The sequence below is a fragment of the Scyliorhinus canicula genome, chromosome 2 (genome assembly GCF_902713615.1).
Source record: "Scyliorhinus canicula chromosome 2, sScyCan1.1, whole genome shotgun sequence".
In the NCBI taxonomy this organism is placed as follows: Eukaryota; Metazoa; Chordata; class Chondrichthyes; order Carcharhiniformes; family Scyliorhinidae; genus Scyliorhinus; species Scyliorhinus canicula.
Window position 1 is genome coordinate 19,247,475 of NC_052147.1, and position 13,581 is coordinate 19,261,055.

At 47.7% G+C, this 13,581-nt stretch overlaps 1 protein-coding gene across 1 annotated transcript in view; it reads left to right on the top strand.

Annotated features, from left to right (window-relative positions):
- Positions 1 to 12,398, top strand: part of LOC119951341 (cation channel sperm-associated protein subunit beta-like) — a 200,709-nt gene extending 188,311 nt beyond the window's left edge. Inside the window, exons 13-15 of the mRNA XM_038774468.1 lie at positions 2,335 to 2,429; positions 4,332 to 4,406; positions 11,723 to 12,398. Of these exons, the coding sequence (XP_038630396.1) occupies positions 2,335 to 2,429; positions 4,332 to 4,406; positions 11,723 to 11,920 (368 nt within the window). The 3' untranslated portion in view covers positions 11,921 to 12,398. The remainder of the gene's footprint in view (positions 1 to 2,334; positions 2,430 to 4,331; positions 4,407 to 11,722) is intronic.
- The last annotated feature ends 1,183 nt before the right edge of the window (positions 12,399 to 13,581 follow it).

Below are 13,581 nucleotides of genomic sequence, written 5' to 3' on the forward strand. Positions count from 1 at the left end.
TTTGATATCAAAGTGGATAACCTCACACTTATCCACATTATACTGCATCTGCCATACATTTGTTCACTCACTAAATTTGTCCAAATCACAGTGAAGCATCTCTGCTTCCACCTCACAGCTCACCCTCCCAGCTAGCTTTGTGTCATTTGCAAATTTGGGGATATTACAATTAGTTCCCTCATCTAAATTATTAATATATATTGTGAATAGCTGGGACCCAGCATGGATCCCTGCAATACCCTACTAGTCATTGCCTGTCATTTGGTCAAAAAAGATCCATTTATTCCTATTTTTTGTTTCCTGTCTGCCAACAAGTTTTTTTTAATCCAACTCAATACTCTCTCCCTAATCCCATGTGCTTTAATTTTACAGTCTAATCTCTTCTGTGGGACTTTGTCAAAACCTTCTGAAAGTCGAAAGAAACCACATCCACTGGCTCTACTTGTCAACGCTACTAATTACATCCTCGAAGGATTCCAGTAAATTTGTCAGACATGATTTCACTTTCGGAAATCCACATTGACTCTGCCCAATCCTACCACTGTTTTCCAAGTGCTCTTGTTTTAAAACTTTTATAATGAACTCTGGCATTCTCCTCACTGTCGACATCAGGCTGATTGGTCTATAGTTCCCGTTTTCTCTCTACCTCTATGTTTAAATAGTGGGGTTAACACTAACTACCCTCCAACAAGTGAGAACTGTTCCAGAATCTTGGATGGTGACCACTATTGCATCCAATATTTCTTGGACCACTTCCTGAAGTACTGTGGGATGTAGATTATCAGGTCCTGGGGATTTATTGACCTTCAATCCCATCAATTTCCCCAACACAATTTCCTTACTAATACTTATTTCCTTCAGTTTCCCTCTCACTAAATCCTGTGTTCCCCAACATTTCTGGCACGTTATTTGTGTCCTTCTTTGTGAAGACAGACCCAAAGTATATAATTGGTTGCTCAGCCATTTCTTTGTTCTCCAACCGGTTTCTGATTGTAAGGGACATTTGTCAATCTTTTTCTCTTCCTATGTATGCTTTTACAGTTTTTTTTACATTTCCGCAAGCTTACTCTCGTACTCTATTTTCACCTTCTTAATCAATCCCCTTGTCCTCCTTTGCTGAATTATAAACTGCTCCCAATCCTCAGGTCTGCTGTTTTTTGTGGCCAATTTGTATGTCTCTTCCTTGAATCTAATGGCACTTTCACCTTCTATGAAGAACTTCATAGCTGTATCATTCACTGCTGCTCTGGTGACAAGAGAAGTATTCAATACTTGAAACATGAATGAATCAGGTAATAGAAATGTAGAACAATTAGGATTGCACCATCGTCAACAATGGAATAAACCTGTGGACCTGGTTCTAAATCAAGTTCCTGTTTAATACTATAGAAACTAGAAGTTATGAAGTTTGGGCCTCTGCTTTTTTGCTTCAAGAAGATTTGAGTGCACCCATGACTTCCCGATAAGGTCCAAGTATGAGCTGCAGCTTATATTCATACAAGTTAAAAAACGTTGAACTTCCTCCAGGTCAAACATCATGGGCCAATAGCTTTTCAACAGTCAAGGCAGGATCTGAGCACAAGGACTTGGTGATCATCATAATAGGTCATCACTGCTTTATTCCTCAGCTTTGTGTCCAGAAAATAGGTGCAGACAGGAAGCAGAGATCACACAGATCTTGTGCGATCTAACCATTTTTAGTTGAACCAGTAGATAGATATCTGCCTCAAAATGGGTGCATGGTTTCTGCTGTGGAAGGAAAACAACACGTTTGAAAATATCTGAAGAAGCTACCAACTTTGTTGTAGGAAAGCGAACATTTCCAAATGAATCAATCTTGAGCAAGTGGGAGGTCCAGAAAGTTCAGAAAGTCCAACATTATGGAACTCACTAAAACTAGAAGGGTTATTTCCAGAGTGTCCCACAGCAGAAAGTAAACATGGAACACTGAAAGTGTAATATCTCTCTTGACAGACCCTGCTGACTGCATCCAAACAGGATGAGCCTCAACCAAAGAGAAGATCAGGAACTTGACTTCCCACCTCTATTAAAAGGAGCAAATGTGAAATTTAAGGAGAAGATAAGATTATTGGTTATATCCATTTATGCATGTGTTGATTCTAGAATCCTAATCTCAGAACTAGCACAGTCCTGCAGCCGATAAATAATGCAGGCAGTTGAAGAGAGTTACTGCATCCTGAATGATTATTTTTCAATTTTATAAACATTGAGAAAATGATTGTAATGGCTAAGTAAAAGAGTGTAGTTGATGTTTAAAAGTCTGATATTGTGAATTAAATCAGATTTTGATGATGCCATTTGTATTTTGTCTAGGTACAAAAATTAACCCAAGTTTTGACAAACTAAGAAAATATTTTGTAATGTCTACAGATATGCACAATCCAGATGGACTATCCATCAGCCTATTTGTAAGTAATAATTTTGGCTTGAAACCTTAATCAAACATTGAATTAAAGAAAGAGTGAGTTTATTAGTTATCAAACACAAGGAATACAATAAAAAAAATACGTGCACAAACATTCACACTGATTAGAAATGAGGGACAGGATTCTCTGGCCTCCCCTTGACGTGTTTCTCGGAGGCAGGAGGTAAACCGCCATTGACCAGTGGCGGGATATTCTAGTCCCGCTGCTATCAGTGGAATCTCTCATTGATTCCACCTCACAGCTGCGGGAAGCCCGCTGCGGAGTGCGCCATGAGCGGGACCATAAAATCCCGCCAGCGTGAAGAGCCGGAAGATCTCACCCAAGAAGTCCAAAAATAAGTGTTTTTTAAAAATATACGAATCAGTCATTAACTTGTCCGTGAGGAGTAGGTGGTGAAACATTGCAGTAGTTTGAAATTCGTGATTTTAGTAAATCTGACTTCAACAGTTGAATAGTGAATTTTGAGATTCCAGGGTCCTCAGTTTAACTGAGAGGGGCTGGCCTACTTCCTTTTCAGTAGTGGCTTTGCTGATTTGGCTGCTTCCAGGAATCAGAGGGGGAGGTTGTTATCTGATACTCTTGCTTCTGTGTCACACATTCTGACATACCCAGCTCTATTCCTTCTTGACCTGGTTTGTAGCTGGCTTTTTATCCCAGTGTCTTGTGTACTCCTGGGAAGGTGAAAACCCATAAACTGGGACATCGCTTACACAATATGATTCCTGCTGAGAAGATAATCAGCTTCCATTATCTCCACAGGAGATTACATTCAAATGCTTTGTGCTTTTAATATGTCCCTGTCTAGAAAAATGGGGTGATATTCCATTGTCACTCAGGACTCAGTATCACCCACACTGGAAATTTTCAGTCGCTGAATTTACATTCTCAGAATTTATATCCTCAGCCATCTTTGCCTTAAATGTCCATTTAAAAAAATATACATGGCGGGATTCTCCATCCTGCCAGTTTTCTGGCGCAGCGTGTCCCCACCGACAATGGGATTCTCCATTCCCACAGCCAACAATGGGGCTTCCCATTGTGACAACCCCACGCCATCGGGAAACCCGCAGGCATGGGTGCACTGCCAGCGAGTCGGAGGATGCCGCCGAATCCCACCTCACATGTCTTGTTTAAAAGTTCAATATGTCCATATGTAATTGGGGCGTTTTCTCCATCATCATGACAGTAGGTTCGGGGGAGAGGAGAAATTTATATAGAAAATGTTTATTTTCACCATCTGCGTCGTGTTATTCTGAAAAGATTGAGCAATGAGGGAGAAGTGTGATTAGAGAAGGAACATTCAGAATGTGGAGGCCCTCAACTCTAAATGCATCAGCTCCGCCAGTGACCATGGCTTCAACCGTGGGACCTCCCATTATGGCAAGAACTGTCTTTTCTACCAGTATTAAAATATATAGGCATGACTCTTCCTCCCTCTGTGGTTAATTCCTGCTGTCTCCTTTTATGCCCAACTTTCTCCTGCAAGAGAAATGTGTCAGTGACAGTGTGCACTTTAGGTCAAGCAATGTTGTTCAACAATCCTCCCACTGATGACTTAAAAACTCACTCCTGAATGCACCAGCCCTAACTTTTGCAGCAATCATTAGATGGTAACTGGTGGGAAAATATCTCAAATTCATGCCATTGCATTGATTTTGGTGCAGAATCCCTTGGTGTGGGCTGTTACAGAGCATCATATAGATGAATGGAGTATCTCTGACTGAGAGTAGCTTCTGGACTTCTGTGTTTAACTTTGTAGACACCAGGGAAGTTTCCATCTAATTTGCTCTGTTTTAATATAAGCATTATCACCCTCATCATTGTTCTTGTCACAAAATCATATTCAATCTGTTTTACCTCACAGTTGATTTTTCTGAAATGCAGGGTTCAGAACTGTATCATTTCCGAATAACAGTAATTTCCGGAGTATCCTTCTGTAACTTGGTTGAGGAATTTCAGGTAATGCCAGTTCTGTTTAGATATTTTAAAGTGAGTTTGCCAAAGAAAAAGGAAGAATGAGAGGGAAGGACTTTCAATTCCAAGTAGTTACTCATTTTATAGAAGCATTAAAGTAAGAAGAATTTTGACTGATGTTAACTTAAGAACATTAACCTTTCATTAAATGTGATATGATGTCATTAGAAAAGCAGGATTTTATCTAAATGGAGAGAGATTGCAGAACTCTGAGGAATAGAGTGAAATGGGTTAATAAGCAGGTCCAGCAATTGGACAGGAAGGTGAGTGGGATGTTGTTGTTTATTGCGAGGGGAATGAAATATAAAAGTAATGTTCTATAGGGCATTGATTTTTTTTAAAATAATTTTTATTCAAATTTTTCAACTACAAATTTTCTCCCAACAATAAAATAAACAGAGTATAAAAATAAACAGAAAGAACCCCCCCCCCATACAAAGCAATAAATTAATAACAATACAAAAAAACAAGAAAGTAGCAAAGTCGCAAAAACAAACCCCCTTAACAGATCCCTAACTCACCCCCCCGCCCCCCTTACCCGCCACCTGCCGCTTAACAAACGCCCTAATCTGCATATATCTAAAATTGTTCCCAGGAGGGAGACCCCACTTCCCCTCCAACTCCTCTAAAGTCACAAACTTCCCATCGAGGAAAAGTTCCCCCATCCGCCTAATGCCTGCCCTATGCCAACTCAAAAACCCACCATCAATTCTCTCTGGTGCAAACCGGTGATTGCCCCATATCAGGGCCCACACTGAGGCCTTCACTTCCTCCCTGTGCCGCCTCCGCTGTCCCCAAATTTTGAGGGAAGCCACCACAACTGGACTTGTAGAATACCTTGCTGGGGGGAGTGGGAGCGGGGCCGTCTCCAGCGCCTCCAAAGTCGTGCCCACACAGGACGCCGCCTCCATCCTCTTCCATGCAGCACCCTCCCCCTCCATCACCCACCTACGGCTCATTGCCACATTTGCAGCCCAGTAGTATCCACACAAGTTGTTGAACGCCAACCCACCTACCTCCCTGCCTCGTTCCAGGAATACTCTCCTCACCTTCGGGGTCTTGCGCGCATACACAAACCCCAGAATACTCCTGTTAACCCTCCTAAAAAAAGCCTTCGGGATCAATAAGGGGAGGCACTGGAAGAGAAACAAGAACCTCGGGAGCACCGTCATCTTAACTGACTGGACTCTACCCGCCAAAGAGAGTGGCAAAGCGTCCCACCTCCTGAGCTCCTCCTCCATCTGTTCCACCAACCTCGAAACATTTAGCCTATGCAGGGCCCCCGCAGCTCCTAGCTATCTGGACCCCAAGATATCTAAAGCTCCTCACCGCCCTCTTCAACGGGGGCCCTCCTATCTCCCTCTCCTGGTCCCCCGGGTGCAGCACAAACAGCTCACTCTTCCCCACGTTGAGCTTATAGCCCGAAAAATCCCCAAACTCCCCAAGTATCTTCAGCACCTCTGGAATCCCCCCCTCCAGATCCACAATGTACAGCAGTAAATCATCCGCGTACTGCGACAATTGGTGCTCCTCCCCCACCCCGCACAATCCCCCTCCAGTTCTTCGAGTCCCTCAGTGCCATGGCCAAGGGCTCAATCGCTAACGTGAAGAGCAGGGGAGACAATGGGCACCCCTGCCTTGTCCCCCGGGACAGCCGAAAGTCTTCCGACCTCCTCCCATTCGTCACCACGCTCGCTACCGGGGCACTATACAGCAGCCTCACCCAGCTAATAAATCCCTCACCAAACCCAAATCTTCTCAACACTTCCCACAGGTAGCTTCACTCCACTCTATCGAAAGCTTTCTCCGCATCCATCGATGCTACTATTTCCGCCTCCCCATCCGCCAACGCCATCATCATAACATTGAGCAGCCCCCGCACATTGACATTCAGCTGTCTCCCCTTCACAAATCCCGTTTGATCCTCATGTATAACCATCGGGACCACATCTTCCACCCTCCTGGACAATATCTTGGCCAACAACTTTGCATCCACGTTGAGGAGTGAGATCGGCCTATAAGACCCACATTGGAGGGGGTCCTTATCCCACTTCAGGATTAGTGAGATTATTGCTCTAGACATCGTCGGGGGCAAAGACCCCCCTCCCTCACCTCATTCAGGGTCCTCACAAGCAGCGGGCCCAAGAAATCTGAGAATTTCTTGTAAAACTCCACCGGGAACCCATCAGGCCCCAGTGCTTTCCCGGTCTGCATGCTCCCCAGCGCCTCTATCAGCTCCTCCAACTCGATTGGGGCCCCCAGACCCTCCACCCGCTCATCCTCCACTCTTGGGAACTCCAGCTTATCCAGAAAGCGGTCCATCCCGCCCACCTCCCTAGGGGGCACCGACCGGTACAGCCCCTATAAAAGGATCTGAACACCCCATTAATGTCCCTACCACTCCGCACCAGGTTCCCTCCTGCATCTGTGGCTCCCTCTATCTCTCTCGCTGCCTCCCGCTTCCGGAGCTGGTGGGTCAGCATCCGGCTTGCCTTCTCCCCGTACTCATATACCGCCCCCTGCGCCCTCCTCCATTGCTCCTCCGCCTTCCGGGTGGTCAGTATATCGAACTCTGCTTGGAGACTGCGACGCTTCCTGAAAAGCCCCTCTTCCGGTACATCCGCATACCTCCTGTCCACCCTTACCATTTCTTCCACCAACCTCTCCCTCTCAACCCTCTCCGCCCTCTCCCTGTGCGCCCGAATAGATATCAGCTCCCCTCTAACCACCGCCTTCAGCGCTTCCCAGACCACCCTATCTTGCACCTCCCCGTTGTCATTGGCTTCCAAATACCCATCTATGCTCATACAGACCCACCCACATACTTCCTCCTCTGCCAGCAGCCCCACACCTAACCTCCACAGCAGGCGCTGATCCTTCCCCTCCCCCATCTCCAGGTCCACCGAGTGCGGGGCATGGTCAGATATAGCTATCGCCGAATACTCCACCCCCCCACTCTCGGTATTAGCGCCCTGCTGAGGACAAAAAAGTCAATCCGCGAATAGGCCTTGTGGACATGGGAGAAAAAGGAAAACTCCCTACCTCCCAGCCTCAAAAACCTCCAAGGATCTACCCCTCACATCTGATCCATGAACCCCCTCAGCACAGAGGCCGCCGCCGGCCTCTTACCCGTCCTTCACCTCGAACGATCCAGGGCTGGGTCTAACACAGTGTTAAAATCTCCTCCCAAAATCAAGCCCCCCATCTCCAGGTCCGAGAACGGCTCAACATTCGCCGCATGAAGCCCGCATCGTCCCAGTTGGGGGCGTACACATTAACCAGAACCACCCGTTCCCCTTGAAGCCTACCACTCACCATTACGTATCTACCTGCGCTGTCCACCACCACACTCGACGCCACAAACGAAAAGATCTTGCCAACTAAAATCGCCACCCCTTGATTCTTCGCATCTAGCCCCGAGTGAAATACCTGTCCAACCCAGCCTCGTCTGAGCCTCACCTGATCCACCACCTTCAGGTGCATTTCCTGGAGCATAGCCACGTCCGCACCCAGCCTCTTCAGATGCGCCAAGACCCGGGACCGCTTCACCGGTCCATTCAGCCCCCTCACATTCCATGTGACCAGCCAAATCTGGAGGGTCTTCCCCCTCCCTCTGTGCCGGTCAGCCATAGCTCTCCCTCGGCTCACCACGTGCCCGCAGAACCCCCCAGGCCCATTCCCCACGGTGGCAGACCCCCCCTCCCAACCCCCCCATCACTAGCAGTTCCCCTTCGGCCCCTGCAGCAGCAACCCGGTACCCCCCCTATTCCCCCCCCCCCCAAGCTAGGGTCCCCCTAGCTGCATAACCCCTTCCATTGTACTTCCGTAAGTCAGCCGACTCCTGCTGACCCCAGCTGCTCCCGCCATCCCAACGATCCCCCCCCCCCCCCCCCCCGATACAACACAACCACCATTCTCCCCCACCCAGTGCCTGCCCCGCCCACTGCTCCTCCAGCACGGGAGGAAAGCCCGCGCTTCCATCCCAAACCCCGCCCCCGACCCAACATGCGGGAAAAGACAGGCACATGACCCAACAGGACCATGAACCGCTCCCCAACCCTCCACCAGTGAAAAAAAAACGAAAAAGCACCCAAGTAAACAAATAACAGTCCCAAAAAGCAGAACAGCAAAAAGGCATCATCAAATACAACCAATAAAAGCGAAAGGATACCAAGGAGGACAAAGCCTCTGGACTGTGTACATCATTCCCCAGCCCCCAGTCTCAGTTCGAGTCCAGCTTCTCTGCCTGGACAAAAGCCTAGGCCTCCTCTAGAGAGTCGAAGTAGAGATGGCGGTCTTTATACGTGACCCAGAGGCGTGCCGGCTGTAACAGGCCAAACTTCACACCCTTCTTGTGAAGCACTGCCTTCGTTTGTGTGGTGATAACCACTGTAGATATGCATACTTGCAGTAGGGGGATGTATGGCTGTACCTGTAATACAGGTTCCTCCGGTAAGCCCCTGCCGGCTAGCTCCGCCCACAGGGAGCTCGTGTATAAATATGCGTGTGAGTCACTCAGACTCTAGTCTTCAGTTGCAGCCGGAGGAATAGCATCACACAGCAATAAAGCCTCGATTGAACTTGTCTCTCGTCTTTGACTGTAATTGTTAGCGCCACAGTCCAATTAAAACCAGCCCTTCTCTTTGCCACCTCCGCACTCCAGTCCTGATAGATCCTGATCTCCGCATGCTCCCACTTACTACTCCTCTCCTTCTTCGCCCATCTCAGCACACACTCACGGTCGACAAAGCGGTGGAAACGGACCAGCACCGCCCGAGGCGGCTCGTTTGGCGTGGGTTTCCTCAACAGCACTCGATGGGCACCCTCCAGCTCCAAGGGTCCCTGGAACGTCCCCACGCCCATTAGCGAGTTCAGCATCATAGCAACATAGGCCCCCAAATCCGAACCTTGCAGCCCCTCCGGGAGGCCCAGATTCCGCAGGTTTTTCCGACGGGAGCGGTTCTCCATCTCTTCCATCCTCGCTAACCACTTCTTGTGGAGCGCCTCGTCTGACTCCACCTTCACTGCCAGGCCCAGGAGTTCGTCCTCGCTCTCCGAGGCCTTTTGCCGAAGCTCTCGGATCTCCGCACCCTGAGCCGTCTGAGTCGCCGTGAGCTTGTCCAAAGAGGCCTTAAACGGTTCCAGGATCTCGGCCTTCAGCTCTCTGAAACAGCGCTGAAGCAGCTCCTGCTGCTCCCGCGCCCACTGCTGCCACGCTGCTGGTTCCCCGCCCGCCGCCATCTTGCTTTTCCTGCCTCGCACCTTTCTCTGCTCCAAAGCCGATTTTTTTGACCGCTCCGCTCCAGGTCCAGTCCATCCACCAGCAGATAATCTTAGTGGAAGTGTTCCTACACGGGGAAAAGTCCAATCAGCACCGCTACGGACCCTTAAAAGAGCCCAAAAGACCAAAAATAGCGGGAGCTACCGAACGTGCGCTTAGCTCCGCATCACCGCAACCGGAAATCCCTACAGGGCATTAATGAAAGTACATCTGGCGTGTGGTGTACAAATTTGGTCTCCTTATTTAAGAAAGGACACAATTGCATTTGAATCAGTTCAAAGAACTTGACCTTTTTCTGGGATGAGTGAGTTATCATGAGAAAAGGTTGGACAGGTTCTAGGGGCAGAGGTTCAAATCCCACCATAGCAGCTGCTGGAAATTGAATTCAGTTAATAAATCTGGATTATAAATTTGTACCCATTGGAGTTTAGAAGAATGAGAGGTGATCTGATGGACGGCACGGTAGCAAAGTGGTGTTAGCACTGTTGCTTCACAGCGCCAGGGTCCCAGGTTCGATTCCCGGCTTGGGTCACTGTCTGTGCAGAGTCTGCACATTCTCACCTTGTCTGCGTGTGTTTCCTCCGGGTGCTCTTGTTTCCTCCCTCAAGTCCCGAAAGACGAGCTGTTAGGTAATTTGGACATTCTGAATTCTCCCTCAGCGTACCCAAAAAGGTGCCGGAGTGTGGCGACTGGAGGAATTCCGCAGTAAATCCATTGCAGTGTTAATATAAGCCGACTTGTGACAATAATAAAAGATTACTGGAACATAGGATCCTTATGGGGCTTAACAGGATGGATCCTGAAAGGATTGTTCCCCTTGTGGAACTAGGAGACACAGTTTAAGAATAAACTATCTCACATTTAAGATGGAGCTGAGCAGATTTTATTTTTCTCTCAGACAGCTGTGAGTCTTTAGTACTCTCTTCCTCAGAGAGTGGTAAAGGCAGGGGGCGCGATTCTCCGCACTCCCGACGGTGCGGAGAATAGCGTGGCTCGTAAAATTTTACGGCCACGCTGTTCCGACGCCCTCCCGCTATTCTCCCCCCCCCACGCCCGACTCCCGATACGAATCGCTGCCGCTGTTTTTTTACGGCCGGCAGCGATTCTCAGCTGTTCGATGGGCCGAGTTCCCAGCCCTTTACGGCTGTTTTTACGAACGGCAAACACACCTGGTCTGGCCGTTCGTAAAAACGGCCGTAAACTCTCGATCTTTAAAACCATGGCACCGATTGGCACGGCCGTACCACGGCCGTGCCAAGGGTGCCATGGGCCCGCGATCGGTGGGCACCGATCGCGGGCAGCGGGCCCGATGCCCGCGCACTCTTTGTCCCTCCGTCGCCCCGCAGTATCACTTCGCGGGGCGGCTGAGGGGCATCCCGATCCGCGCATGCGCGGGTTTCGCGCAAATGCGCGATGACGTCATCCGCGTATGCGCGGGTTGGAGTCTTCCAATCCGCGCATGCGCGGCTGACGTCATATGACGCGTCAGCCGGCGCTAATTCTGGCAAGCGGGCTTAACGAAATTCGTTAAGCCCGCGATGCCGGAGTTTACGGCGTCGGCATGCTAGCCCCGACCGGGGACCAGAATCGGTTCCCGGTCGGGAAGGGGGGGGCTGGCGTCAAACCCGCCCGGATTTGACGCCAGCCTTACGATTTCTCCCCATATGGGAGAATTGCGCCCAGGGTATTTTAATGTAGAGATAGATAGATTTTTGACTAAAAATGGAGTCAAGGGGTGTGTGTGTATGTGGGGGTGGAGGGGACAGTAATGTTAAAGCCATAATCATATAAAGCACAATCTTATGGAAAGTCACCCCAGATGCTGTTGAAGCTTTCTTCTTGCATCATCAAATAAAAAAATAAAAGTAGATTGTCTCCTTTATCTGTTTAGAAAGTTTGTAATTACAGTTCAGGGAGATATTATTCCAAACGGATGGTGCAAACTGTGTCAATAATGGTTGTAGTTTAACATAATGCTGTGTTTGATTTTTCACTCGTGAGGGTTTCATTTTTCTTCCAGATTTATGTTGATGACCCACCAATGGCATATCCATTCCACTATTTGGTCAGCATGATAACTGCCATCGGTCTAGGAGCATTTATTATGTTTTATTTCATTTTGCAACATTATTGGAGTAAATTCAACATTAAAAGCCCATGTTGGAAGTTGAAAATACATCCATTACCAGGGAGCAAGCTGATTAAATTCAATAAATAAATCTAAAATAAAGACTATGCAAATTTCTGCATTTTATTTTCCAGTATTAACTGGTCTAGCATAAATTGAGCTAATTGATATGAATATTTGGAAGAAAACAGTGTCAACGGGTTTGAGCACCACCCTCATCTTGAAGATGAGATTTAAATCAAGCTCAGATAAAAAGGGGCTAAATTGGACCATACCCTATGCACTAATGCTCAATTAATCCACACCCATTGAATTGCAATGCTGGAAGCATACCAATTTCATGTTGCCTGCTCTTTTCCATGATCTCTGCATTTAGCCAATGCCAACACTAGGATTCAGTAGGGGGGGTCAACATTGTGAGTGGCTTGAACTAGAAGGATACTGACTAAATTTTAAAGAGGTCTTCATTTAAGTCAGATTTGTATAGCATATGCATGTAGTATGCTTCAGTCAATGTTTTGGAATGTTTTTGACAGCTGTAAGTGCTACTCAGTTGCATTAAATTGCATACACAACAAACATGTTCACTTTAAAAATAAAATTTGATTGTCTCGTTTTCTGTTTAAATGGTTTGTATTTACTGTTTCAGTGGATTTTATTTCAGATTGACAATGCAAACTGTCAGTAATTCAACATGCTCGGGGCTTGAAAATGTTGCAAATACCTGCGACCATAAAATAGAAACTTTACATAGTGCCTTTCATCATTTCCATAAGACATCACAAAGCATTTCACAATTAACAAGGTACTTTTGAAGTGTTCAATTCAGGACTTGGGTGACTGTTTCTGTGGAGTTTGCACTTTCTCTCTGTGTCTTTGTCCCGCAGTCCAAGGATGTGCAGGCTAGGTGGATTGACCACACTAAATCACCCCTTTGTGTCCAAAGACAGGTGGGGTCACGGGGATAGGGTGGAGGAGTGGGCCTAGGTAGGGTGCTCTTTCAGAGGTTCAGTCCAGACTCAGTGGGCAGAATGGCCTCCTTCTGCACTTTAGGAATTCTATGGTTCTAATTTGTGCACAGCAAGTTCCCACAAACAGCATGGCAATTGTGACCTGTTTCCCTGCTTTTATGATGTTGATAGAAAGATCAATATTAATATGGTCACTGAGGATAACTCCCATTCTTTCCATGGGAATTATAAGATCCACCTAGGAAGGTAAACAGGGAACCTATTTAACATGTAATCTGAAAAACAGCCCCTCAGTACTGCACCAGAGTATCAACCAAGAGTGTTGTGTTCAAGCCCTTGTGTGGATCTTTAACCCATTGGAAAATGGGTTAAACCGTTGGGTTAAATCGGCGGGTGCCGATTTGACACCAAATCGCAATTGTCTGTCAGCTCAACAGTGATGTCATTGCGTTCCGGAACCCATGTTCAGTAAACATCGTTTGCATATCATTAGCGGGTCCAACCCAGTATTCTCTAGGGCCTTTGCTATTCTCCTCCGATGGGCCGAGTTCCCAATGGCATGGGTCACTTGTGCTTTTAAAAAATCTTGAAACCGGTAACCTGGAAGATGAAGGAGAGAGAGAGGAGGTAGGACGCAGAGAGGAGCGACTGCAGGCTGCCAGGCAGGACACTGGCGGGGCCCTGACAGGGCCGGGGTGAGGGGGAGGTGGTGACGGGAGGAACAGGACGAGTCGCTGACTGACCCCCTATGGGACTGGACGGTGTTCAGGCACGAATCTC